Below are 27271 nucleotides of genomic sequence, written 5' to 3'. Positions count from 1 at the left end.
TTCTTGGCTTGCAGCTGCAAGTGAGCCAGCAAGCAGGCAAGTAACCGGCGGCCAGCCAGAGAGGCACAGAGGGCAGAGGGAGGATGGCAGATGGGGGGGCAGAAAAGCAGGGTTTCAGCATCCCGTCGAGTGCCCATCCTGTTCATCAAACTTACAGCGGGAATCGATACGAACTGGCGTGCGAATCTCCGATGACGGATGAACTCTGAACTTTGGACTGTGGTCCGTTGGACTCTTTCCCGACTGATGCTTCGTTACGGAAGAGGGCTCGACAGTAGAGTGACTCTCTAGCCCCTACGCCATGAGATATGCTTATCTGTACAGACAGATGCCAGGGCAGTCTCTTCTTCGATGAACGGAGGGATCAAGCTCAGGTGTGTGTGTGTGTGGTGGATAAGGTGCTCTCCACGAGTCTCTCCAGACTGATGGACGGGACTTGACGAGTTCTCGCAGGCTAAGCTCAGATACGTACCGCCGCTACTGGCCCCGTGCATCTGTTAGTGGGAAGGCCGTGCAGCTGCCATCCCTACCACACTTCACTACCTCTTAGGACTGAGCACAGACAAGAAAGAACCTTACAAGTTCCAGACAATGGAACCCGAGATGGCCAAAGATGTAGTTCTTCCTGATATTCCATTATCTCTACTACTCCAACAAGACGAGGAAGAACAAGGCGAACAAGACGAGAAGAAACACCACAGACTGGCGTTTGTTGGAACAAGAAGGACAGAGAAGACGTATGAGAAGTGACGAGGATCGTCAACAAGTACAGGCCATGCCCCATTCCCCCGAATCCCCATTGATTGTCACTGCCTCAGCCAGGGAGGTCATGCAGCCCATTGGTTCCCACCTTGATCATTTTGCCTTTGGCTGGAAAGTCCCGGCATGGCATCCTGGGCTCTTTCCTTGGTTGCCCACCTCGCCGCCGTCATGCCTCCCACTGCCTCTTCAGGTACTTTATACTGTACGGAGTACATACAGAGAGAGAGAGAGAGAGAGACTTATGCCAAGTCCAACGCGTGACTGCCATGCTGTGCTGTGCTATGCTGTGCTGAGACGAGACCTGGAGACGAGACCCTTCCCTGAGGCCTGCGGTGGGCGTCTATCTGCACCGTCTATTTCCATCCTCTCTGAGAAATGGGAACACCCCCCGGCCCTTGGCCCTTTTTGCCCACCTCATCGTCGGTGGCCTCTTTTTGACTTTCTTGCTCTTTACATAGACCTGCCCTGACCCCGTCGTCGTCCCAACTACATCTCTCCAGCATCCATCGTCGCCGAGTATCGTAGCTCCATCGCCGCAATCGCTTACACACGTACATACGTAGTACATACACGACTACACCAGCTCTTACACACACATCCTCTCTCGAAAATCAGCCATCATGCCTGGAGTTCGTAAGTCTGCCCGTTTCCCACCCTTCCCCAAGTTCTCCCCGGTCGTCCTACTGCGAAAGCTGCCGGAGAAGCTATCAGAGCTTCCCAAAGATACGCGACGACGCAACAAATATCTGAGTCAAAAGTGCCAAGAAAAATCACTAACATGCGATGCTTCCCAACTAGCCATCGACGCCCTGGACAACCTCAAGTCCAAGTTCAAGGCCATCTTCAAGAAGAAGGACGAGAAGAAGGCCGAGGCAAAGCCCGCCGAGGCCAAGCCTGCCGCGACGACCACCACGCCCGCTGCCACCGAGCCTACCAAGACTGAAGCTGCTCCCGCCGCTGCCCCGGCCAGTACGTTCCCTCCTCTCGCTTCTTCATGTTCGCGTGAACAACCTCTCGCCAGGTTGTCGCCTCAATAAGCTCTTACTGACTGACTACGAAACAGCTGAGCCCGCTGCTGCTCCTGCTCCTGCTCCTGCTGCCGCTGCTGAGCCGGCCAAGGCCCCCGAGCGCGAGGCTAAGAAGGAGGATGCTGCTCCTGCTACCACCGAGCCCGCCAAGGCTCCCGAGGCTGGTGAGTATCCCCAACTACGCAAAATTCACGAAGAAAAAAGAAGACTGACCCGATGCGCTTCGCACAGCTCCCGCTGCGCCCGCAGCTCCTGCCGTAGCCGCCGAGGCCCCCAAGGCCCCTGAGCCCGCCACCGCCCCCGCTCCCGCTGCTGCCCCTGCTGCTCCGGCCGCCACTGAGCCCGCGAAGACGGAGGAAACTCCCGCACCCACCGCCCCGGCCACCGCTCCCGCTGCTGCTGAGACCGCGCCCGAGCCCGCTGCCGCCCCTGCTCCGGCCGCCGCCGCTCCCACCGAGGCCGCCAAGCCCGAGGAGAAGAAGGAGGCCGCTGTCACCGCCTAGATTGCGCCGTTGGATTTCGGCCCCAACGACTGGTTTCGGAATCACAGTATCATCTGGTTGAAGAAGGACTAGACTCGACCAGAGGTCAAGGGGCTTGGGTCGGCAGAGGAGCAAGAGAGCAATTGATGCAAGCGATTCAGCCCCGTAGCGTCATCTCTCGAACCGCTGTCCTCCACGACGATGACGAAGCCACTCCAGTCACAAGGGAAGAATAAGCGGCACATACATGCAATTGGGGGTTTAGATGGTTTTCTTGCTTTCAGACCGTTGGTCTACTCATGTTCATTTGCTTAATTGTCGGATACCCATTAGTCGAGAAGTTGAATCGAGCGTACTTTCTTAAACTGACATGATCTTTGTCTTTTCTTCTCGTCCGCGGGCTGCTGTCTCCAGACGCTATAGACACACCGGAGCAACGAAAGCGGTGTATCTACAAGTTGTATCTCCAGGCTATGCAGATTCCATTGGTCTCGTTTGACCACTTCCCGGCTCACGTCTTGGCCCTTTGGCTTTTTTCAGGTTCCATCTCCACCCATGCGTTCAAACTAACCTCTGCTCAGCTTGAGCCACAATCAGTCGGGGTATCTATTCCACATAATAACTCATGACATCCTCCGTGTTCCTTTCCACTCTCGTCACTTTGCCCACGGCGCCTTGGTCAACGCAACCTGCGCATCAGCCGTGCCCTGCCTCGCCTGCTGTGCGCCAGGAGGCATGGCCATCATACCTGGCGGCGGCCCCCTCGCCGAAGCCGCGGATGACGGTGGCGGCGGCGGCTGTCGCGAGTAGGGTATTCCCGCGCCACCAGGGGGAGGAGGGGGCATGCGACCTATCGGAACAGCACCAGCACCAGCGCCACCTGCTGTCGCCCACGGCGCGGCCGTGCCTGCGCCGGCTTGGGGTGGGGGAGGCGCCGTTGTTGCTGGGTAGTTGTACGAGGGCTGGTTCGCGGCGTGGACGGACTGTGATACGGGCGCGGCGTTGGGGTCTTGGTCCCAGGAGAAGAGGGAGCCGAACGTGAAGTGCTGGACGACGGGGAACTTTTGGAGGACCTCTGCGTTGAACATTTTGAGCATGCCCTGGGAGGGATGTCAGTTAGTACCCTACACCGGTACGAGAAGAACGTGGGCTTCACCTTATTGATCTTGCCCCAGCCGTCCTTGACGCCAGACACGTCAAAGAGGATGGGACTGTGTTCCCAAAACGGGCCCTTTTTCACGTCGTTGATGAACCCGACGGCGGAGAAGTACATGTTCTCGGAGCGCTGGTCCTCGACGACGGCGGGCTTGACAATGTCCCCCGTCTTGGGCGCGCCGCGGACGGAGCCCTCCGTCGGCATCGGGTCCGAGTCCGCGGACACGGGCGCCGCGAGCTGGGCGGAGCCGAAGATGTAGGGGAGGAAGGAGTGGTCGTCGAGGCCCCATACGCCGTGGGATCCTGCTGGCTCGAGGGTGTATGTGAGGATGAGGCGGCGGACGACGCGGAGGTAGGGTTCGATTACGCCGAGGACGATGGTGCGGTCTAGGGCGGATGTGTCTGGTGCTATTGCTGCGGCTGCGGTAGTTGGTTGGCCATTTTCTGAGGCGGCGGCGGTGTTGTTCGTGGTGGTGGTGGCGGTGTCGTCGGCGAAGTAGGAGAGTTTGTAGAGGGAGCCGAGGAAGGCGAGGAAGGCGAGCTCGTGGCCCGTTCCGTAGTCCAGGCGCTGCGCGGAGCCAAAGGAGCCGAGGAGGTACGCCAGGAGCTCGGCGGCGGGCGGCTCGGAGGACGGCGTCGCGGGGAAAGCGAGGACGGAGTCGGGGATGTGTTTGGACAGCAGGGCGGGGGCGCGTTCGGCGAGGAGCTCGTGCCACTTGCGGAAGGAGACGTTGCCGAAGCGGCGGGGGCCCGGGTCCGGGGGCGCGAGGTCGATGAGGGCTTCGGCTTCGGCGAGGAGGGCCTGGAGGCGGGCTATGGAGGGCGGGAGGCCGCGTTCGGGTGTGGAGGGGACGGAGGAGAGCGGGTAGGTTGTGGAGGGGCCCGTTGGGCGGGTTGGGTTGCGGCGCGGGCAGAGGGAGCGGTTGAGCTGGAGGAGGAAGAGGAGGATGTCGCGGTAGGCTGTTGTTGTGAGAAAGGTTGCCAGGTCGGTGCCGGTGTTGATGCGCTTGGTGGGGGTTTGAAAGGTGCGCGGGGTCTTTGGGAGGGGTGCGATGGCGGGGAAGGATGGTTTTTCGGGTGGTTTTGATGATGAGGTTGATGGTGATGGTTTTGGAGGATCCATTTTGGTTTGCTTGTGTGTGTACTCGTGGGTTGGGACGAAAGGGGTTGAGATGTTGGGTTGGGTTGGATGTGGTTGTGTGAGGTTCTGCTCGCTGTGACTGTGGATGATAGCTTGGAGCTCTAAGCACAACGTCCCGTTGTTTGAGATGATGGAGGGGTGAACATTGTGGAGTGACGACAGAGTGTGCCTTAGTCAGCGACCATGACTACAGCGTACAGGGTCTACGAACAATTAAAGATTCTCTCCCGCTTCAAGCTTATTTTCTCCCGAATTCCTGATAGAACTTTCTCCAAAACACACCGAATTGACTTTTGGCTCGAAGCAGACTTTTGGACGTGTCAAATGGATTCCCGCATTCTACCACTTGTGCGAGACCGAGACGAGACCGAGAGTGTGTATCAAAATGTATTAATTATGTCTATGCTTAGGTTCTATCCAAACCTCGGTCTGTCTGAGCGCCGTCTATGGCCTCCCTATTATGAACTGTATGTACCTCTGGTTGAGCTCTTGGTACAGGTGTGAAAGAAAAGGTAAAAGTCTGATGACAAGAAGGACTCGGAAGTGACTCAATGGCCCTCGTTTCGAAGAGGCCATCTATTAGATCAAAGGCCGCGCGGCCCTGAAGTTGGTGGTACGCCAAGGTTGAATGGTTTGCAAGTGCAAGTCTCCCTGGGTCGAGGTTGATGGTGTTCTCGGTAGGATGGGCTCCAACCTTCTTTCTCGTTTCCTCTATTTTAGTTTGTCGCTCACAAACTGTTTAATCTGGTCGCCGTAGATGCTGGGATACTGTAGATGAGCAACGGGATCATTGCCGTTGCAGCAAAACGGGTCTGCTGAATCACAGAATGACTTGATGTTGCCTCCGTTCGGGCATTGAAACCCCTGAGGTCGTGGTGCAAACTGGTGTGCGTTAGTAGCTGCTTCTTCTCTTTTGTATATTTCTTCCACCACCTTACCCCTTGCGTTTTGCATGTGCCAACCTCGTAAGGAAGGCCAGCGACGTAACGTGGGTCACCCATGAAGATGGCGACCTTCACCGCGCCGAGTGCCTCATTGGAGATGAGAACATTGACGTCCTTGACCCCTTCAATGCTGTCTCCACCACCGCAGTACGCGTTGTCCATGATTTGAGCACCCTGGTTTCCATCAGTCAGATCTGTCTCTGCTAGTGCAATGCCAACAGGCAAGACATACCTGAGAGAACCCCAGCATAACAATCTTCGTCTTGGGGCACTTCTTGTTGAAGTCATTCACGGCCGTGGCAACAGCCGCCGTCCCATTCTTCACCGAGTCCGCATAGCTGATTCCCAAACAGTCTGACGACCCTCCACATGCGGGATAATTGATGGCCTCGTTCGTGGCCCCCTGATTCGCCTTGGTGAGGTCGTCGACGATGCCAGCCGCGGCACCAAAACCCGGCGGTGCCGTAGTCTCTCGCGCTCCAAAGATATGAATTGGTGGGCAGTCTTTCTTGTCTTGTCTTTGCTGGAGTTGCTGAAGCGAGTGAGGTGAGGCCATAGCCTGGCCGAGAAGGAACGCAATTCCCACACTGAAACGCATCTTGGGCGACGGCGCCGTTCGTCGATAGGAGCTCGTGAAGAATCGACCTGAAGGACAATCGACATTAAATCAGTCTTGTTGCAAAGACAACTAGCTGGCATATGAAGAGGGGTTTTGAAAGCGAAAGTACAAAGTCAAAACGAAGAAACCATGATAACAAATGCAAGCCTCGCCGAATGAGAAATTGCCGACCCCGTTTGAACTTTTCTTCCACTCTGAAATGTCAGAAAAAGCCAAAAACCTGCTTTGTAGTTGTAGATTGCTTGATCGAGTAGACCGTTGCTTCCGGCAACAAGATTTATTTGCCTCGTGTCCGGGACGGGAAGAACCTACCTATTGCCCGGCACCTCGACACCCACACCGGCAAGGACGGCCTCATTCTTCCTTGCGCTTCCCATCACAGTTTTGGCGCGTCTGGCCAAGAATCGAGTAGGGACGAAACGGATGCGGTCGCCACCATAAGTCCATGGCCAAAAGAAGCTCCGACACTACATGACGGCATGAAGCTCTAGCTCCGGGAAGCCGAGGGCGGGAACGGGACATGTCGCAGCTTTTCAGACGAAAATAAAAGGCTGTGGGCCTGTGGCTTCCAGTTGCTGAGCCGCATCATGCACGATCGGCACGATTGTTTCCAACTGTTGCCAGGTAGATAGAAGAGACCACTTCAGCTGAAAAAGACCGATGAACGAGTGAGAGCTGCAGAAGGAGATCAGCGTCCGATAGGTTATGGGTGAAACGCAGTGGAGTTGGATAGCGATCTGGGTTGGAACACGTCGATGTTTGACATGGACCTCCATGCTCGACGAGTCTGTGTGTTGTTTAAAGAGAGTGAGCCCCCATCTCGGATACGCTTCGAAGTGGTGTGAGGGTAAGGGTTGCTCTGCCATGATGCTGGCTTCTTTCGCCTCATCGGACTACCTTGAACTCATCCGCGAACCTATTACGAAAGCCAAATATCGAGGAGCCCATGTCAGACCATTGCCTTTGGGCCAGACTCAATGACACTTTGCATTGAAGAGATTCCAAGGTCATAGATAGGGATTGATGAGAAACCTGTTCATGATGCTAAGTGTTGCACTTGCAAGCCTAGTTCTCGTCAAAAACTGTGTTGATGACGTCTTGGCGGAGGATTCGCTCCTGGAAGTCGTACTCGGCTCTAGAAATTTGTCCAATTCGGTAACCATCGGACTAACATGTCCTGCTGCGTTGTAGAAAGGAGTGAAGACATCTCGATCAAAACTTTGAACAAGGTGCCCAATACGGAAGGGATGAGCTATCGTCGGAGAGGAGACCGAGTCAAGTACAAGGAAGGGTGAACATGTGAACCCCAGCGGTGGACGCAGCCCTCCTACAAGAGAAGAGCCTCAGAAACCGCATTCGAATGCTGTGGTCATCGGGTTGCTTGTGCATACTGTCGTGAGCACAATCCTTCGAGTTGGTGTTGAACATGCTGACTTAGGAAACGTGAATGTCTCCGTCCAGGGCAGTGTCGAATTGAGGGACCCTTCTTGCTGACTCAGCCGGAAGGAGGGGCCATCGCCGGCCCCGCCTGCGGGCACTAGCAACATGATCCCTGCTCGGAACACGCTCTGGTCGGAAGGCATTAGGAGCGCGTTCCTGTCGCGATACTTCGTCGGTAGCTGCTTCATCCGCGTCATTGGACGAACGACGGATCGTCGACAATGAGACGCCAAGAGCACTGAATATCAATCGCGGTCACGTCGCCTTGCTTGAGAGAACATTCCTCAAGTCGACCTCCTACCTAGGACACAACCGTATCCCCGGTCGAAAGACGGCGATGCCGGCAGCCACCAGGAAACGATCTGTTCGGCCGGCGAAGAGCCAAGCTGCGGGAGATAGCGAGAGGGCCATACCGACCAGCAGCATTGATAAGGTTCCGGCGGGAACCCGGCGCAGCAAACGTCTCGGTCACGTTGATGTGGAGGACATTAGGGATTTTGAGGCTATACGAGTGAAGAGAAGACGAAGAAGTCAGAAGGATGCGGAGGAAGAAGATCAGGTGGACGTAGATCAAGGCAGCGTCGAAAAAGATGGTCAAGGAGAACGAGACGAACAGACAACAGAAGATGGTCTAGACGAAGAAGATGAAGAAGTAACAGACGACCAAAGCGAAGGTGCAGCTCTGCCATTGGTAGCGGAGGCACCGATGGAAGCACAAGTAAGCTCAAGCCATTCCAAATTACTTCAAAAAGCTAACAATTTGATCCTGCAGATTGCCAAAAAACGAGGACGGCCGAGAAAGATACGTGAGGATCTCCGGGTAGATACATTGCGTAGGGAAGCAACGAATACCCATCGTACGAACGCAAGCCGTGCCAGAAAGGGGCAGATAACTCAAGAGTCCAGTCGACTCTCGAGAACGAAAGCGACGAAACAAAGTGAAGGCTTTCTGAATGCCGACGCTTCTCAAGCGACGCCAGACCCAGATATCGAGGACGAACCTGCCGCTGCTGCAGGCCGCAGAGCGGATATCTATGAGTTTGCGAGTAGCCCACCTAGAGGGTCTGCCGTCGCAGTCGACCTTTCAATGTCATCATACGAAGAGGACGAATCGTCCGATTCGCGATCTGATTCACAAGACCCAGACAATGGGGATGGACTGTTTGTCGAGCGCGAGACTCAGAACACAGACGGGGAGGGCGCAGAGCAAGGCTCGGCGCAAGGCTCAGAAGAAGGCGACGGGGATGGTGATGATGATGAGCAACTCTACAACGATCCAACTATGGCTGAGTTGCCGCCGTCTGCACAAGTAAGGGGGGATGATGCCTATCCAGGGGATACCGACTCCCAAATGGAGCCACATCCAATAGAGCCAACGCAGCAGCTTCGACGTTTGGTTGATGATATGGACCCTTTGACTCCTGACCTCTTTCCGGAGGTTGATTACGAGTACCCGGACGATCATTTCATCTTTCACAAGCCCGAAGAACAAGACCGACTGACCGCGGCGGCAGTCAAATCACCGTCATTGAAGAGCATCAAGGAGTTGATGAATGGGGTGGGTTGGATGCGCTCCAAAGACGGAAGAGCAGTTGACCTCACAACCGGGCCGGCGCAACTCTCGCAGAGAACTCAGCCTCTCTGGGACCGAATTCACCTACTCAACGATTTCTGGGAAGGAGCACCTCGTGCGCCCCTCTTCAGTAAACAATGCGACTATTTGCATTCGAGCGATGCAGATGCGGTCGATGCCAGGCACACCTTCAAGGAAGTCGACACACTTGTTTATAGGATAGCCACGAAAGCGAAGAAGCCCAGCCCCGGCGATGAATCTGACATGCCGGCGCCACGTTTCGTTAGGGAGCTGTACGAAAGTGTCATTCCTTTGCTTGTGGTCACGCTTGGAAACGTATTCCAAAAGGGTACTGAGCACAATACATCACATTACACCGGGTCGTTCACGAAAACGATGTTGCAAATTATGCACAGACTGGTTGCTTGGATTGAGAAGCTATACTATGGCATGCTCTCAAACCTTGCGAGGAGGAGGCAGAAGGAGCAATTACTATCCAAGAAGCTCAGTCGAGGGAAGCTGGCCGACTATTTACGAGGCTTCAAGCGAGAGCTGGATGTGACTTGGACCAAGGTCAATCACACGATTCAGCGGCAACGACTTTACGAACAGCGGTTCGTTGAGAAGAAACAGAAGGAAAAGCGAGAGCGGCACGAATACGAAGAGACCAGACGACGACAACGGGAGTTTTGCGATAGACGACTGGAAGAGCGGATTGCAGCCGAGAAAGCACGCAGAATGGCAGGCTCCCCGCAACAGAGTCAACAAAGCAGGTACGAGAGACAGCAGGCTGGACCAGTGAATCGTCATCTACATACTACGCGAGGATCGGTGGACGTTGAGCCCTTTGCCTGGCCTGAAGCAGATGCCAAGTGGCTTCTACAGACGTTGTCCGCAAGACCAGACTCTGGTACTCAAGCGCTCGCAATGATGCTCAAACGCGACGAAGGCGATGTCATAGCTATGATCAGCTTGCTTAAGCAAAGCGCCAGGGCACACGCAGCATCGAGAGGCAAGGAGGTTCCGGCATTTGCAGCAACTTGAGCTGAGAAGTGCCGACTTGTTGAGATACACTAGCTGCGAGTTTATTGTCTTTTGAGGATACCCACACATTCCTAGCGAGCGTCTCAATATCATTATTCCGGGCATATGAGAAAGCCTCGATTTATCAAGTTCAATCATGTCTGCGCGCAGGGTTTCGCCTACTACCTCACCTCACGCGTCATCAGCGGTGATGACTCGCAATCAGCGTTTCGGATGATGCCAATTATTACCAAACCGTTTCCTCTATGCGGTTGCAATTAGCGAAGAGCATGAATCATGCCCCAATCACCGGTCAGAACAGCAGCAATTTTGACACGAAGGCTCTGCTGGAAGATTTGACCATGGAGAGACGATATCACGATACGACGTCAAAATGACGCCGTGAGGTTGTGTCTTCTTAGCACGGAGTTAGAAAGGGCTATAGCAGGATCCGGAAACGGCATAGGTGAGCGGCCACAGTGTAGTCTGTGTAGTGTCGATTCCCTCTTCTTCCCACGTGGGCACCTCCGATCCGATCCCACCTGTTCGTGTCATTGGGCTGGGGGGCCGGGCAAAGGAAACGGACGGCCGGCGCAAGGGGGCGTGGGAAACAATCGCCATAACCTACACAGTGAGGAGCAGGAGACGGGATTGAGAAGGAGAGGAAAGGCGCCCATAGCTCCTGAACCTCTGGAACCTCCTCCTCAGGCTCCTCTGGATGCGGCGGCCGCCAGAACACGCGCAAAAACATCTGCCGAAGATTTTGGCTTCGGGGGGGCTGATAAGCCACGTAAGGCGACGCCGTGACACTGGGGCCCGTTGGTTGGGGCTTTTGGGAGGATGGGGGCACGACTGGGGTGCGCTGGCCGTGGGGCCTTCGGCAGATGGTTTTTGGGAGGAGGATTTGAAAGAGCGGGAGATGGAGGATGAGGGTTGGTCCCTGGAAGGGTTTGGCGATGTCTCACTGAGAAGTAATTGTCAACTGCAGACAGCCTTCTCGGTCTCTCTTCCTCGTATAGTGAGATTAGACATTGAGAGATGTGTCTGGTTTCGATTCGGAGAGCGAGAAATCGCTTGACTTACTTGGAGCGAGTGAGAGTAACGAGCTGGAGTTTTTTTTTTTTTAAAAAAAAAAACAAGGGAATAGTTCAGCTCGCTAACATCCAAGAGACATTCCTCATTCATGAGCCCTTGAACTAGGAGATTCGAATTCCTTAACACTAGAGACACTATGGAATACATGATCTGTTTTACTATGAACCGCCGAACCGGTGACTTTCCCTCGCGAACGATGGCATAGGCCACTGGGGTAGCATTTAGGGCGGCGCGACGGCGCACAAGCGTGCGGTTCTTTCGGCCTTCGACACGTGAGATGGAAGGTTGGTCTACTGTGCTAACACGGTAGGGGAAGTTGGATCCAGACGACGGCCCTATTTTTGGCTTTTGGGCTTTGGAGCGATCAACAGAGCTGGCCGGATCATTTGCCGAGGAAAACTGAATCTCGAGGCTACTTGTTTTAGAACCGGGTTGAGTCACTGGTTAGTGTACAGTACTGAGGCCTGTAGTTATTGTTTCTAACTTCTGTTCCAGCTTCAGTCTGACAGTCTAGAACTGGGCGGTAAAACAGTCCAACTCTGGGTTGGTTTTCCACTCTTTGGTGTAACAAGTATCTTCACTCGGTGTGATGTAAATATGCACTGTTTGTAGTGTTTTGTACCATTTTGGAGTTCTTCCGCCGGGTCGTTCCTGACTGGGAACGCCTAAAATCTGCACAAACGGGCAAGAACTTTCTTTTTGCGACACTGTTCGAAGGAGCAACAAGACGTCAAGCTCATGTGCTGTAACCCAACCACATCTCAGATAATACAATGTGCCATCCCTCGGCTACTATGCACTTATGGTACCTAATCCTTGCGGCGGTAAGGCGTCACTGGGCGATGCATGTGCGGGGAACCCTTGAGTTGTCAGTGAAGCCAGGTGTCCGGGGCGGGAGCGGGTATGCGGCGCGTGGTTGGGGGAGGAGGTTCCAGAACTGCTGGATGAGTACAGGAGACTCCGACGAGAGGGCCGATGAGAGGGCCGAGAGAAGCCGGGCTATTCGGGGGGCGGAGGATTAATGGGCGCCGAGGCCGAAGCTTGGAGAAAGGCTCATACGCGTACGAAGATCGCAACTGTGCCGTTCGCTTCGCTAGGGAGTGTCCATACGAGCATGTCGTTTCCACAAGCTCGTGCTTGTGAAGGCTCCGTGTCTGCGGTGAAAACAAGGTATCATGGCATGAAGGGGAGGGTCCGGCGCCTGTCTCTCCCTCCTTTCGGGGCCGAAAGCGTTTGACCGTCGCCCCGGCACCAATCACGTCTCATTCCAAGCGACGCTGCGTCAGGGACCAAGAAGGCTACTGCGTTGGTAGGGAAGGGGTTCTCCATGGATCAACCCCATACGTGGAGCCCTGTGATGTCTTGGACTACGGGAGTTGGGATGGACTCCGGGCCAGAAAGTCGGCAAATGAAAGTCGGATCGAAGTCGAGCTTGGATGTCTCTGACTGCTATGGAATTATGAGTTCATGATCAGTAATGAAGGCAAACATTTCTTGTTCTTTCGCCCGTCTCGGCGATGTCGGCGAGCCAAAGGAGTGAGACACGTTGACAAAGGGGACTGGACATATTTCCTATGTATGGATAGCAAGAATGGGTCGGTATCATGGTCTGGTAGGCCGAGGATTTGTGAACAAAGGACTTCTAATTGGGGAGAGTATGGCTCTACTGTATTTGCTTGAGGCTGTCCAGACCCAAAACAAGACCAAGATCGAGACTGTGGGTTCTTGAAACAGCAGCCATGAGTGAGACTGAGAATGAGAGTGAGAGTGAGACTCACAGTGAAAGAGAGAGAGGGAGAGAGCCTGACAGAGCAAGTGAGCGCATTTACAACTGCCGTGCCCCCCACCAGATGCCTTGGCCATGTCATGCCTGTTTCCAGCATCCTACGGGGCCCCTCCCCCGCAGATAAGGTACCCCAACGGTGGGTCGGCGCGCCGCCCGATGTCTTGAGAGTTGCGCAGCTTACCGCCGACAGAATGCTGCAACTTGCAGCTAACGGGATGCCTTGGGGAGTGCTCCGGAGCCTGGAGCACTGAGCAGTCGGTCGAGCAATTGACTATGTACTCCGTAGAGCATCGAAAGCAGACATGGGGGAGGCGGCTCCATCTTCCCGTTTCTGCATAGCTCTCTCCTGCACCTCTTCCGCCTCCGACGTGCCTTGTCTCTCGAGTCTCGCGGGGTTCGTTCTGATGCGGCAGTAATGCGTCTGGATATCATACGACTCCAGCCAAGCCTCGGATAACCCGAATCAGCGCTCTCTGTTCTCGATCAGGATCGTATCCTCGGGGCCAACGCTTTCAGTGAGCAGTAAGGTATGGTTAGGCGAGTGCCCGCACTTGGGACGAGGGCCCTCGAGTTCTCGACAGAAATATGAGAAATGCATCTGCCGAAGATTCCATCACTCATGACTAACCTTCAGCATCCTGACCATGGTGTCCACCACCCCTCCATCACCTCCATCTGGGCTGGGGGGGGGGGGGGTGCTTTGGCGGTAACTCTTCCTCGCAAACCTCATTCTGTCTTGTGGGTGTCCGTGTCCTTGCCAACACGAGCGTTGACGTTGAGGCTGCTTCGGCAGGCAATCGAGCCCCTCATTCCAGCTCTGGTTGACAGCTGATCTGTCTCGCTGCGAGTGCGACCCCCCGGTGGAGGAGGACCATGATGGCGCAACATGAATGATGACAATGACAGCGACGACCTGCCGCGACTCATTGCTCAGAGCATCATCCGGCTCGGTCCCTTCGGCAGCGGTCACACACACTCTCTCTCACCATAGGAACCAAAGACGACGGACGGCGGGCTTGAACTAGGGTCCCTCACCCCTACAGGCTACAGCCTACAGGCTCCTACCCCAGGATCTCTCATGACTTGGCTGGAAATCCCTCGCGCGCAAAGTGGGAGCTGAACATGCTGTACCACTCACACCAGAACATCCCGCCGGTGTCATTCTGCGAGCCTCTGAGTGGCCACCGCAAGCTGCGGTACCTGAGACCCGAGCTAGCGTCGAAGAGCTTGCTGCGTAAGGTGTGGCATTCCATTTGCTCTCGTCTTCTCTCTTTCCCAGGACATGACGTTGGGGGCTCCCACCTGTACAAAGTACCCCGTCCGCGTATCTTGAAGTCTGAAGTCTTGATTTCCTCTGGTCGTCTGGGGGCGATTCGATGGGCTGCTTCTTTCCGTCTAACCTCTAGTATACGGCCACGGCTACGGCTCTGGAAACAGACGCCGGCGCCTTTGGGGCCACACTCTCTGCTGATGTTTGCCTCCCTCTTGGACTTGTCACACTGTCCGACTTCTGCTCTCTTGTTGGACCGGACGACTCGCTCCATCCTCAAACGACCAGCCAACGACCCGTCTACCGAGCTACTGTTTTAGCACACGATTCTAGTACACCACGATTAGTGATGAGTGTAATCGTCAACGTCTTCGTCTTCCGAAATCGCGTGGCCTTGAACGCCGGACGGTTGGTACAGTCCTAGTCCTGGTCACCCCGAACGGCACCTCTCGGCGTCGACTATCCTCACTCATCTTCGTGTTCTTCCAGCCTCTTCCGTGTGGCTTTATCTTGCAACAGCGAGTCTGTGACACCTTTCCCTCTCTCGCCGCCGCCTCACCCTTCGGCACGGCGCCTACCATTACCGCCTTCTTGTCTCCCCCGAGTTCCTAGGTTCTCTCCAATTTTTCCACATTTTTTCCACTTCGGATCCGCCAGTCCCCCAACCCATATCCCAGAAGCGCAAACACCCTTGCGAAATTCTAACTTTATTCTGTTCCCGCCCTCTTGTCTTGTCTTGTCTCATCTCGCACGAGACTCTGCGCCGAATGTCCAACGTTCTTCCCCTCGGCCGTGGAGACTAAGGTATTCATAGTCAGACACTAGGTATCCGTAGGCAGAGGATACCTCGTCAAGGGTTGGAAACCTTCTCAAGCTCCTAGCCATCCTCCTAGGCTCTTCTCAGTTGCCCCCATTCCCTTCCCCCCTCCACACACTACTCTCCGAGCTTCGTCCTACCTTGCAGTTACGCGGTGCCGTCTCGTCTTGGCTACATTACTGGCGGTGCCCATAGATCGCCGAGAGGTTCCCAATAATTTACTTGCCGACCTGCCGCCCCAAAACCAGACACACACACACACATAACACGAAAAAGCTAAGCGCATCTGCCATCTCGACGTGACGCCTGTTCCTCCTTGACTCCACCCCGCCGAGGCACAGTCCGCAGGACCTGCACGTCGACCATACGGCATGCCCCCTCGCATACCTCTTCCTGTATGCCCCATAGGATCCGGTCGATACATCCCAACATAGAAACTGGGTAAATTGCACTTCGGTACCTGAATCGGGAATTCCATTTCACGCCCGGCTACATCTACTTGGATCCACCCGCTTGGAGGTTTACCTTACAGTCTTCTTATACCGAGGGTGCCGCCACCAAGACCTTTCTCGCTGCGTTTTGTCATACTCAACGGCCAAGCTCCGTCTCATGACAACACAACCTCAGTCAAGATGCACGGCATTACAGAAACGATACTAGAGACGTTCGCACAGCACTGGCTCTCAATAGGCCTGTCACTTATTGTAGCCTGGCTGGTGAAGAACCGCTATAACAATGGCCTCAACAAGTACCCAGGACCCTTCCTGGCCTCATTGACAGACTGGTGGCGCTTCTTCGATGTAAAGGGTTGCCGTCCAGAGGTTACACATCAAAAGTTGCACGCAAAATATGGTGACGTCGTCCGTCTCGGCCCCAACACTCTCTCCTTTGCCGACCCAGCTGCTTTGAAGAGCATCTACGGCCTGAACAAGGGCTTCGTAAAGGTAGAGTCCATATGGTTATCTTCACAACATCTACAGCAACTAACCGTCTTAGTCCGACTTTTACATCGTCCAACAGTCTATTGCCAAGGGCTTCAGGCTCGAGTCCCTTTTTAGCACGACAAACAATGACTTCCACTCTCAGTTCCGCCGTTGCGTCAACTCGGCCTTCTCCATGTCTGCCTTGGTCCAGTATGAACCCTTTGTCGACAACACGACGAAGCTCTTCCTCTCTCAGACGGAGAAGCTGTTTGCTGGAAACCCCGAGGGATGTGACTTCACCACGTGGTTGCAGTTCTACGCATTCGACGTCATTGGAGAGATCACCTACAGCAAGCGCCACGGCTTCATCGAGAAGAATGAGGACATTGATGGAATTGTGGCCTACCTGGGCAAGCTGTTCCTCTATGTCGCACCGGTAAGTCCATCCAGAGTATCACTGGAGCTACTCCAAGACAACTAGCTAACATGTCCGAAGATTGGCCAAATCCCCTTCCTCGATCTCCTGCTCCTCAAGAACCCAATCTACCTGAAGCTCTCCCAATGGGGCTTCATCGACGCCACCTTCCCCGTAGCCCGCTTCGCCCGCGACCGCATGGCCGAGCGCCTCCCCGAGCTCGACGGCAAGGAACCCCTCCTCCCCGTCACCTCGGGCAAGAAGCTCGCCGAGCAGCCCGACCTCCTCTCCAAGTTCCTGGCCGCGCGCGAGGCCCGTCCCGAGTTCATGTCCGACATCCTCGTCCAGACCATGGCCGTCAGCATGGCCTTTGCCGGCTCCGAGACCACCGCCATCAGCCTGGCTGCCGTCTTCTACTACCTTCTCCGGACTCCGACGGCGCTGACGCGGTTGAGGGACGAGCTGGATACGTTTGCGCGGGAGGGCGGCTTCAGTGATAACGAGACGGGACTGGTGACGTGGACTGAGGCCCAGAAGCTCGTGTATCTCGATGCATGTGTCAAGGAGGCCTTCCGCATGCACCCGGCCGCCGGTCTGCCGCTGGAGCGCATCGTCCCTGACCAGGGCGCCGAGATTGCGGGCCACTTTGTCAAGGGCGGCACGATTGTGGGCTGTAGCGCGTGGATTATTCACCGCCGACCAGAGATTTGGGGTGAGGATGTCGACACCTACCGCCCAGAGCGTTGGTTGCCGGAGGAGGGCAAGGATGCCGCGGCGGAGGAGAAGAGGATCAAGGAGATGAACGGGCACATGTTCCAGTTCGGCATGGGCAGCCGGACGTGTATCGGAAAGAACATTAGTCTGTTGGAGATTTACAAGGTCATTCCGAGCTTGCTCAGGAGATTCGACGTAAGTTTGCAACACTTTGCTGTTGTAAAGAGAGGACTGCCGATACTGACAATGACTAGATCTCCTTCAAGGACCCGAGCCAAGAGTGGGAGCTGGTCAACGCGTGGTTCGTCAAGCAGAACAACTTCCAGGCCAAGTTTTCCAGGAGGGATATCATTACCAAAGACAGTGCCAACGAGAAGGTTGAGTCATAGAGACTACATGAGGAGTTGTTGTAGATGGACCATGGTTGTTGACGAGATTGATGACGTGGATGAACACTATAGAAGTACATATATCAAAAACCAAAAAAAAATCAGAAATTGTTTATACCATATTATTTCTGACATGCACCTGTATCTGCATCATTTCGTGAGATTTTTTTACAGGATGTATTTCGGCAACAGGTCTTGTTCTACTGAGAACAAGCAGCGGAGACCTAACCCAACTCCCTTCTTCCACGTCTTTATATACACCATTTCGCATCTGATAGGCCCCTCCTCCTTTTAGGTAAATGCAATCTTCGAACAGGATATCTTTCGGCAACAGGTATATATGCATCCATCTCGACGCCCAAGCAAAAAAGAAGAAAAACAAACACCAATAACAAGAAGAAAAGAGAGTCTGAGAACCGGGCTCACTCAAGCCCACTCAAACTCATTCTTCAACCCTTCCACTCCGCTCTCATCCTCGGTATCCAAGTACCCCGCGATCCGCCCCTTGGGATCCCACACCTTGCGCACGTCCATCAGCCTCTTGCCCTGCTCGTCGCCCCAGAACTTTGTCCTGCGGTGCCGGAAGTCGGCGTCACCGAGATACGAGCCCGCCGCGTGCCTCTCGACGCCGGCCATGATGTCGCTCACCCAGCCCTGGCACCGCTCGTCGTCCTCGGCGTCCGGGTAGACTGTGTAGAGGGCGAAGTAGTGGTCCGACTGCATGCTGAGCGCCATGTCGGGCATGGTCTTTGCCGCGCCGTTGCCGGTGCCGTTGGACGACAACGGCGTCTCGCCGGCAGCCTGCTGCGCGCGCCGAGAGCAAGGATTCATGGAGAAGTACAGCGCAAACGACTGCGGCGTGGGCAGCTCGGTGAACGCCTTCTTGAGGACCTTGGGCACGTTGGCGTCGTTGGAGACGTAGGCGTTTTCGGATATGTAGCGGTGGGCGGGCGGGTTGGAGGCGTCCTGGTCGACGTACTGCTGCGGGAGGGAGGTCGGGGTGGCGAAGACGGTGGCGAGGGGCCGGGAGGGGTGGGAGGAGTGGAGGGGGATGAGGGCTTCCGGGTTCGCGGAGAAGGAGAGGAAGTTTGCCATGATTTGCGGGGTGGTTTGGCCTGGCGGTGTGAGGGCCAGGAGGACGATTTCGAGTTCTGGGGAGGCCTTTGGGGAGATCTGTTGTTGCGTTAGTGGTTGTTGCGTGAAATGTCAGGAGAGGATGAGGCGTAGACGGATTAGAGAGGGCTCACCTTGATCACCCAGTTCAGAATCTCCTCGAAGCGGTTGAGGGAGTAAAAGTAGAGGGACTGGAACATGCCCGTCAGGGGGCGGGTGCGGAGGTGGAAGCGGGTGACGATGGCAGGGAAGCCTATTGTAAGTCGTTAGCCAAGTTTTCTTCTCCATCCCCCGATGAGTCGGGGAAGGCGAAGGAGTCGGCCGGAAGTCACGTACCCGGTCCGGCGCCGCGCGCGGCCCAAAAGAGGTCGGCGTTCTCCGTCTCGGAGCAGCGGAGCTCTCGTCCATCGGCCGTGACGACCTCGATGGCGACGATATTCTCACACGCCCAGCCCCAGTTCTGTCTTTTTGTCAGTTTCTCCCTTTTCAAGAATTCGACATCCCAGGCCGAACAAACTCACCTTGCAATTCCACCCCATACCACCCTGCAACAAAAACCCACCGAGCCCAACATCAGGACAATGACCACCAGGGAAGAACCTGCCCATCCCCTCAATACTATCATCCCCAGGCCCGCCAATCTGCCCGGCCAAAAACCCATTCACCTCCCTCCCCGTCCTCGCCGGCGCAACACTGACAATGCCCGTCTTGGAATCGTACGCGATGCCATCCTCGTTGCCGCTGCCCGCAACGCCTTTACCCATACTCCCCAAATCAATCAGCAGCGCCTCATCGCGAACAGACCACGCGGCCCACGAGTGGCCCCCCGAGCGAACGCTCACGCGCCACCCCTTTTCGTTTGCAATCTTGACGGCCTCGACGACGTGGGCTTTGCGCGTGGCGGTGATGACGGCGGCCGGGCGCCGGGAAAAGTCGCGGCGGGCGTTGAAGACGCGGCCCCAGACTGCGGTGGAGTATTCCGAGAAGGGGGTGTCTTCTGCGTAGAGGATTGGGAGCGGCGTGGCGGCCGGGGATGGGGAGGAAGATTGCTGTTGCTGTTCCGCCTGCATCTTTGCGAGTCGAGGGATTCTCATTGAGTCGACTTTTTCGGGGGGGGGACAAGGCAGGATCTGCGGGTTGGGGGTGTTATAAGAGTCGTCTAGTAAGGTAGGTAGATCGCGGGGGAGCTGAATTCAGATAGGACCGGGTGTTTCCGTCCTTGGTGAAAGAATGATGGCGTCTTGCTCTAATTTCCGTCCCGTCTTGGTTCTCTTCGATCAAGATCTCTTTCTTTTACTGGTTTCCCCCTACTGTTGCTCTACCAGTCAGGTAGGTATTGTTGCGGCTTGAAGCTTGTGATATTGAGACAACGGATCGGGCCTTGGTATTCCCGGGAAATCTGGAGCTGAATCCGTTTTCGCGGGCGCGGGTTGCCTGACAAAGACTCAAAGGGCCAAGTAAGAAGAAGGCGTCGAGTCTAGTATATGCAAGCTGAGCTTTGGCGGGCGTAGATTTGTAGGCTTATGTAGGCTTAAAGGTAGGAAGCCGTAGTTTGTATCGTCTTCGGTCTCGATGGATTGATTTGAACTCGAACTGGAGCAGTAACGTAGGCAAATCAATCTTTCAGCTGAAGGAAACAGCGCGGCGCCTCAAAAGCCCTAAATACTGTCCGCCCTCTGCCCGTCCTTATATGGCCTTTCCGAGAGCTGTTTGTTTATCTCGCTGTCCTAAGTCGAGGATTTCTGCGATTTCGCAAGCCCGCTGGCCCAGCTCTTTCACGTTTGTACGCTAGTCGTTATCAAATCAAACGAGGTGTTACGAGCAGCTTGGATAAGCCTGCCAGTCTGCGTAACACTCGCAGGCTTCGCACGCCTCGCTTGCGCTTGCTAGTAGGAATGGGGCCCTGTCTAGACCTGTGCCGACTGGAGCTCCCTAGCTGGGGGTTTTTGGCACCGTGTCGGCGCGTCCTGACTCTCCCCTATGTAATATGCGGCTGGTCCAGAATCCAGATTGAGGTAAAAGGGTTCGGCGGAATAGAGAAATGCGGTCTTGGGTTTGTTTGCTATCAAAGCAAGCTTAAGCCGGATAAGCTTCCGAAAAGGTCCCAAGGGGAGTAGAACAGCAGGAGAGACACCCCGAGAGAGAGATCTTCTCCCGCTAACAATCCTTTGGAATGCAAGAATCGAACGACAATTGCCTTTCGGTAGATGAGAAATGTGGATAACAAAAGAAGTACGAGGTCAAAGCAAAAGAGGATCCAATGCGATGTTTCCAACGGCTAGTTTGAGAAATTTCAACGGCAATTCCGTGTTAAATAAGAAAAAACAGGACACAGCTTGTAGTTTCATCGCGTCTTGGAACGAAGTCACCTTACTCTCACTTATTCTCCACGGGATGAAGACAGAAGAGGGGAGTAAAGAGAGGCAGAAAATCCACCCATCCACCATCAGCTAATCCTCCACCCGGCGCTGCGCGACCACCCCCTCCCTCCCCCACTGTCCCGCGCAATTTCTGTTCCCGTGATTGGGCAGATGCGATTCATGTCTCTGCAGCAATTGGAGTGTTTCTGCGTCAAAAGAATGCCGTACCGTGTGGCATGCCAATGTTGTTGTGTGTTACAGTTGTTTTCTGTGCCGCCCGCCCGCCCGCATCCCGTGAAACCAAACAGCTTTGATGTACTCGGTGGACCGTAGGTATCCGTAGATCGGAAGGCGGGGAGACTGAGAAGAGACAGAAGGCAAGAGATCTGACGAATGATGGGGATCATGACACCAGGAAACAGCTTTACTCAGCGGCCAAAAGCAAAGCAAAGCAAACCTAGGTATCCCACCTCCACCCGGGCCCAGGCCGCTGACGAAAGCCTCCGTGGCCTCCGTGGCGCATCACCATATCCCAGGCCACCTCACCTCACCTCACCTCATCACGACGAACCACAACCTCGGTCCGTTCTCAAGGAATGGTAAAGACAAGAAAGAGAGCCCACCAGAGGGAGAAAAAAGGGGACCACAGCAATCTTCAACACTACGGATACTCACGGCGACTAACCAAGTCCAACCTTAGCCCCCTCTTCCACGAGCCGCGTCAACCATGGAAACCACTACTTCGCAGACTAACTAGTATTGCTTAGCAGGGAACCCAAGCCGGCCCGCGGGAGACCGGAGCAAGCACGCGGCACTACCCATTTCGCAGCTTTCGTAACACTGCCACCACGGCCACCTCGTGGCTTTGTCTAGACATGGTTAACTACTCAATTTATGAATTCATGGCAGAGCCTGGGCCCTGAAATCTACGGGACCTGGATTGTGGAAAATCGCATCAGGAACCCGCACGCTCTCGACTCAGTTCGGGGGTTCCTGGTGCCCAGTCTAATTACCACGAGGAAGTACGGATAGCGCTTCCGCGGACCGTAAGTTCGTAAGCCACGGTGTGATGGCCGACGGCAACATCACCAGTCACGGCAACTCAATTTCTAAGACAAAAAGTTACAGCGCCGGCGATGGAGACCCTCGGACTCGGGAAAAGTTGGGAACTGGCAAATTTGGGCCTGCGAGAGGAAAAAGGGGGTATCGTCCATTGCTACCTCGTCCCGTCACACGCAAATTCCTCCAAACAATTACACACATACACTCACTCAACCGCATGCCAAACTATTCTGACACGCCACACAGCACAGCAGCAGCAGCACCTACAGCACGACAACAGTCGGCTGTCTCTCCCCATTCTCTCTATCCATCTCCTGCAAATCAATTTGAGCATCAGTACGCAAAACAAGCACTTCTCTCCCTTTCCGTTGCCAGCGCGTCTGTAGTCGAGCAAGTGCAATGCTTTTTTGCCATTTCTACTAGACGCGCCAAACAATGTAAAAACCCCCGTGCTGCGTATTAAAACAAGAAACCTCGATCCCGACCAGGCGGGGTGGGCGAGGAGAAGCGGCCAACGAGCCTTGCGTTGCGTTGTGTTGCGGGAGCTGTCAGGCCGGTGACAAGCCTACTAGCCAACCCAGACATTTTTGCCTCTGTGAATCCTGTCTATGAGTTGCCCGTCTTTCTTTGGAAAGTGTGCTGGGCAGTATCTAGTTGTTATTGTTGTTATTGAGGTGCGGTGATTGCTGGAAATCTGTAATGGACTCTAGCATGGCCAGGTTCTTCTCCTGCATGTCGCGGTCCATATTGTGGATCTGGTTCGCGTTGACTCTAGCTCGTTGTAGCTGCGAATCCCGAATTAGCATTCTTGTCCCATCTCTCCAAACAAAGGGAGCATCAAGCAGGGCGTTCGCACCACAGCCAGTGCCTCGGAGGAATGGTCTTCTTCCTCACCTTCCGCGGGCTTGGCCGCTGAGCCGTCCGCCTCGTCGTCTTCGTCGTCGCCAACGGCAAATCTGCTGGCCGCAAGTCCCTTGGGCTTGGCAGCCGATGCGTTGGCCTGCATCGTATCAGTGATAGTTCGCCCGAGCCGCACGTAACAAGAACCAAAAAAAACGTACCTTGGCCTCTGCAATCTCGGCATCCTTGACCTTGAGTTGCGCCTGGAACTCCTCAACGCCCTTCTCCTTGTCGGCCAATGACTTTCTCAGGCTCTCAACCTGCTCCTCCAGCGCTCTGCGCTTGGCCTGCTCCTCCTCCACAATCTTGGTCATTGTGTCGTTGAGCTCCTCGTAGTCGGCCTTGTAGGTCTTGAGCTGCTTGTCGGCCTCAAACTGAGATGCCTCAAGCTCCTTTTGCGCGAGTAGCAGGTCCTCCTTGACATCCTCGACCTCCTGCTTGGCAATGGTGAGGCTCTTTTGCACTACAGTGAGCTCCTGCTCAAGCCCCTTCTTGGTGTTGTTCAGTTGTTCACGGAGGTTGTCCGCCTCAGCAGTGTCGGGCGTCTTGTTCTTGACGGCATCGAGAGCCGCTTCAGCCTCGGCGCGCGCCATCTTCTCAACCGAGATCATGGCACCGAGCTCGCCGAGCTCTTCCTCGAGACTGGCCTTCTCCGTCTCGGCCTTTTTGATGGAGTCCTTGGCAGCGGAGAGAGCAGCCTCGAGCTCGGCCGCGCTAGCTTGGGTCTTGGTCTTGTCAGCCTCCGCCTGGGCAACGGACTCCTTGGCAGCCTGGAGGGCAGATTCGAGCTTGGAGGCATCGGCCGAGATCTTCTCAATCTCTTTGGCAAGCGACTCGTTTCTGGTCTCATACTGGCTAGTCAGCTCCTCCACAACCCTGGAGTGAGCCTTGTTGATCTCTTCGAGCTCAGCCCGGGCTCCAGAGGAGCTCTGCTGCTTCAGTGCCTCAAGCTGCTCGGCGTGGCTGGAGATGAGCTTCTCAACCTCGGCCGAGTGAGAGTCGTCGAGGTTTCTCTTGGCCTCGGCAAGAGCAGCCGCGCTCGAAGTCTCGGTCTCGCGGATGCGGGTCAGGGCCTCGTCGAGCTGAAGCTTGAGGGTAGAGAGCTCCTCGGTGTGCGCGCTGTCGCCAGCCTGCTTCGCGGCAGCCAGCTCGGCCTGGTGGGCCTCGGCAAGCTTGGCCTTGGCCTCCTCGATTCCAGCCTGGTGCGACTGCTGTAGCTTAGTCTTGGCCTCCTCGAGCTCAGCCTCGTGAGAGCTCGCCAGTTTCTCCTTGAGCTCAGCGAGCTCGGCTTCGTGATCGGCACGCAATGTCTTGGTGATGGACTCGAGCTCCTCCTTGTGGGCAGCAAGAAGCTCTTCCTTGTTGCCAGTGCTCTCCGCCAGGGCCTTCTCTCTCTCGGCAGCGATCTCGGCGAGCAGCTTCTCCTTGTCGCCGGCAGTCTCCGCGTGGAGAGCCTCGACAACTTCAGAGTGAGAGGCCTTGAGAGCCTCAAGCTCCTTGGCAAGGCTGGCTTCGCTGTCGGCCTTAAGAATCTCCAGTTGCTTCGCATGGCTGTCCTTGAGGCTCTGGAGCTCGGCAAGCTGAGCATCCTTGTCGGCAGAAGCTCCGCTCTTGGCGCCCTCCAGTTCCTCAGCATGGCTAGCGCGAATGGCGTCGAGCGCCTTTTGGTGCTCGGCCTCCCGTGCTTCCAGGGCAGCAACAGCGGCGGCAAGCTCAGCCTTGGCCGCCTCGAGAGCCTTGGTGCTTGTCTCGGTGCCGTCAGCGAGGCTCTTGGAAAGATCGCCATGTTGGGTCTCGAGTTCGCCGTGCTTGGTGGTTAGCTCGGTGTGCTTCGACTCCAGCTCGCCGTGCTTGTTGGTGAGGTCGCTATGCTGCGATTCCAGCTCGGTGTGCTTGGTCTTCAGGTCGCCATGCTCAGTCTCGAGCTCGGTGTGCTTGACCTCGAGATCCTGGAACTTGCGCTTGAAGAAGGCGTCTCCCTTGAGGGACTCAATCTCCTCCTCGTAGTCCTGGGAAATCTGCTTGAGCTCGGCGTCGTGCTTCTTGACCTGGGCAGAGTGCTCCGCCTTGGCCTTCTCCAGGGCCTCGTCCTTGGCAGTGATCTCCTCCTTGATGCTGTCAATCTGCTTCTGGAACTCGAGAGCCTCCTCCTTGGCCTTGGCAACGTCGGTCTCAGCGGCCGCAAGCTTGCTCTCCAGGTCGGCGACGTTGGCCTGGACCTCGGCCAGCTCAGCCGTCTTGGCGTCGAGGTCAGCCTTGGCTTGCTCTGCTGTCTTCTCGGCAGCCTCGAGCTTCGTCTTGAGCTCGGCGATCTCGCCCTCAACAGCGGCGAGCTTGGTGTTGTGCAATTCGACCTCGGCAGAGACCTTGCTCTCGTGAGCGGCCTCGAGCTCGGTTTGGGAGGCGGTGAGCTCGTCAATCTTCTTCTGGAGCTCGGCGATGGCGGTCTCGTGGCTGTCCTTCATCTTGGACAGCGCTTCCTCGTTGTCGGCGGAGGCGGACTGGCCCTGGCTGAGCGCCTCGCTGTGCTTGGCCTCAAGAGCGTCAATAGCAGACTTGTGCTGGTCCGTCAGGGAGCTCTGCAGCTCCTCAAGCTTGGCGGCGTGCTCCTCCGAGGCCTTGGCCAGGGCGGACTCGCTTTCCTTGAGCTTCTCGTCGTGCTCCGCTTGGAGCGTTTCGAGGGACTGCTTCATCGAGGCAAGCTCGGCCTCGGCGGCTTCCTTGGCGGCAACAGCCTCAGTGTAGTCGCTCTGCTGTTTCTCGTAGTCAGCATCGGTGGCCATTAGATGTTCATTGGCCTCATCCACCTGGTTCTCGAGCTCCGTCTGCTTGGCCTTCAACTCGGTAACCTGGTCCTGGTGGGCCTTTTGGATGTTGTACACGGCGTTCCTCACCTGAACGGCATCTCTGTTCACCCCGTCGGTGTACTGGGTGAGCTTGTCCTGGGTCTGCTGGACCTGTGTCTTGAGCTCGTTCAGTTGCGACTCCTTGTCCGCGAGCTGGGTCTCCTTCTCGGTGAGCTGGGCCTTGAGAGACTCGACCTCCTTTCCAAGGGCCTCGGAGGCGCCGGACGAATCGGGGCGGATGGACCGTCTGGGAGCGGCAGAGGAGGTGGTCGAGGTGGAGGCGGTGGACAGGCGCTTCTTGGCCTCGGCAACGGCGCCGGTACTGGTGGCCGCGGAGGAGCGGGAGCTGATCGAGGAGGGACGCGGGGCTACCGAGTTCGGGGTGCGCGATGTCGTCGAGGAGAGTCGCGGAGCGGCGGACGAGCTGCTGGTGGAGCTGGCAGGTTTCCTGGCGGCGGCCGTGGCGGTACCAAGGGTGGAAGTCCTTCTCTCCTTGCTCGGGGAGGCGGCACTGCTGCTGGGAACAGTGGAGGTGCGGCGGGCTGTCCTCTTGGATTCGTCCTCGGAGGCGGATACACTGGGTCGCGAGCGGTGGGTGGCCGTGGAGGAGGTGCTCGCGGGCCTGCGGACGGTGCTGCTGGCAGTGCTGGAGCTGCTTCCGGGAGGACGGGTAGGAGGCTTGGTCAGGCCGCCGGCGACACGAGAAGTAGTGGAGGAGGTGGTGCTCGCAGGCTTTCCGGTGCTCGAGGTGGACGTCGTCGGGCGGCGGGCAGCGGCGGTGGTCCCAGAGCTCGAAGCGGGCTTCTTCAGGGAAGAGGCAGCTGAGGCGGTGGACTTTGTGCTCGGCGAGGTGGTGGCAGCAGCGGCGGCGGGCTTGGGGGCCTCGTCGTGCTGGACGACCTCGAAGCTACCGGCGTCGGACATGATTGTGGACGATGGTGGTAGGACGTTCGGGAGGAGGAGAGGGTGTCGTCGTTCGGGTAGTCCTGCTTGCGCGTTATCCAGGTCAGCTAAGGCAGTTCATGAGGAAGTGATGGGGAAGGAATCTCGGGTAGCTGCAGGAATTGGGAGAGACGAAGGAGGGAAGTAGGCGGAAGAGCAACATTGTGGAGGGAGCCACAGCATTCCAGCATTCCTGGGGTGGTAAGGTCTCTGAGATGGTTATGCAAAGCTGCATTGAGCTCTCAAAAGACGACAATTGAGGTCGGAGAAGGACAAATTTGGTGCTTGGTTGTTGTGACTTACCTTGCGACACGTCGTACGCGGTGGTGTCTTGCTTGGTCGTCTCCTTTTTCTTCTTCTTCTTTACTTCTTGTACTTTTCCCCTTCTCCTTGCCGCTTGACTTTCCTTGTTTGGGAAAGTTTAAACTTTCACCGCGGGGGAAATCAACAGAACGATAGCAACAAAATAGTT

At 55.9% G+C, this 27271-nt stretch overlaps 7 protein-coding genes across 7 annotated transcripts; 3 read left to right on the top strand and 4 right to left on the bottom strand.

The window, feature by feature from the left end:
- Nucleotides 1-1382: 1382 nt before the first annotated feature.
- CLUP02_00190 (uncharacterized protein) lies at nt 1383-2293 on the top strand (the record flags this gene model as incomplete). Its single annotated transcript, XM_049279242.1, has 4 exons — nt 1383-1395; nt 1561-1731; nt 1826-1954; nt 2022-2293. 4 exons carry the CDS (start codon nt 1383-1385, stop codon nt 2291-2293), a joined length of 585 nt encoding a protein of 194 aa, XP_049135199.1.
- Nucleotides 2294-2533: 240 nt separating this feature from the next.
- CLUP02_00189 (phosphotyrosyl phosphate activator protein) lies at nt 2534-7122 on the bottom strand (the record flags this gene model as incomplete). The annotated part of the gene is made up of 14 exons (XM_049279241.1): nt 2534-2565; nt 2643-2743; nt 2788-2838; nt 2933-3372; nt 3429-4737; nt 4851-4876; nt 5044-5241; nt 5301-5450; nt 5531-5686; nt 5745-6157; nt 6260-6372; nt 6444-6598; nt 6671-7024; nt 7087-7122. 14 exons carry the CDS (start codon nt 7120-7122, stop codon nt 2534-2536), a joined length of 3534 nt encoding a protein of 1177 aa, XP_049135198.1.
- A 786-nt stretch (nt 7123-7908) lies between these two features.
- Nucleotides 7909-10188, top strand: CLUP02_00188 (uncharacterized protein; the record flags this gene model as incomplete). The annotated part of the gene is made up of 2 exons (XM_049279240.1): nt 7909-8289; nt 8344-10188. The coding sequence occupies 2 exons, from the start codon at nt 7909-7911 to the stop codon at nt 10186-10188; spliced, it is 2226 nt and encodes a 741-aa protein (XP_049135197.1).
- A 408-nt stretch (nt 10189-10596) lies between these two features.
- Nucleotides 10597-14592, bottom strand: CLUP02_00187 (uncharacterized protein; the record flags this gene model as incomplete). The annotated part of the gene is made up of 18 exons (XM_049279239.1): nt 10597-10791; nt 10856-11107; nt 11398-11674; nt 11780-12005; nt 12063-12122; nt 12215-12523; nt 12600-12711; nt 12752-12904; nt 12955-13011; nt 13071-13116; nt 13184-13295; nt 13328-13496; nt 13557-13646; nt 13677-13686; nt 13774-14002; nt 14035-14069; nt 14132-14278; nt 14336-14592. The coding sequence occupies 18 exons, from the start codon at nt 14590-14592 to the stop codon at nt 10597-10599; spliced, it is 2736 nt and encodes a 911-aa protein (XP_049135196.1).
- A 940-nt stretch (nt 14593-15532) lies between these two features.
- On the top strand, nt 15533-17576 carry CLUP02_00186 (cytochrome P450; the record flags this gene model as incomplete). The annotated part of the gene is made up of 5 exons (XM_049279238.1): nt 15533-15576; nt 15668-16079; nt 16132-16494; nt 16555-17382; nt 17442-17576. The coding sequence occupies 5 exons, from the start codon at nt 15533-15535 to the stop codon at nt 17574-17576; spliced, it is 1782 nt and encodes a 593-aa protein (XP_049135195.1).
- Nucleotides 17577-18002: 426 nt separating this feature from the next.
- Nucleotides 18003-19759, bottom strand: CLUP02_00185 (uncharacterized protein; the record flags this gene model as incomplete). The annotated part of the gene is made up of 4 exons (XM_049279237.1): nt 18003-18749; nt 18824-18942; nt 19026-19149; nt 19211-19759. 4 exons carry the CDS (start codon nt 19757-19759, stop codon nt 18003-18005), a joined length of 1539 nt encoding a protein of 512 aa, XP_049135194.1.
- A 3002-nt stretch (nt 19760-22761) lies between these two features.
- Nucleotides 22762-26781, bottom strand: CLUP02_00184 (viral A-type inclusion protein repeat domain-containing protein; the record flags this gene model as incomplete). The annotated part of the gene is made up of 3 exons (XM_049279236.1): nt 22762-22896; nt 22968-23111; nt 23173-26781. The coding sequence occupies 3 exons, from the start codon at nt 26779-26781 to the stop codon at nt 22762-22764; spliced, it is 3888 nt and encodes a 1295-aa protein (XP_049135193.1).
- Between the last annotated feature and the right edge of the window lie 490 nt (nt 26782-27271).

The sequence above is a fragment of the Colletotrichum lupini genome, chromosome 1, assembly GCF_023278565.1.
Source record: "Colletotrichum lupini chromosome 1, complete sequence".
NCBI lineage: Eukaryota > Fungi > Ascomycota > Sordariomycetes > Glomerellales > Glomerellaceae > Colletotrichum > Colletotrichum lupini.
The sequence above is the reverse complement of the archived record's forward strand: the minus strand, read 5'-3'. Positions and strand labels throughout refer to the sequence as shown.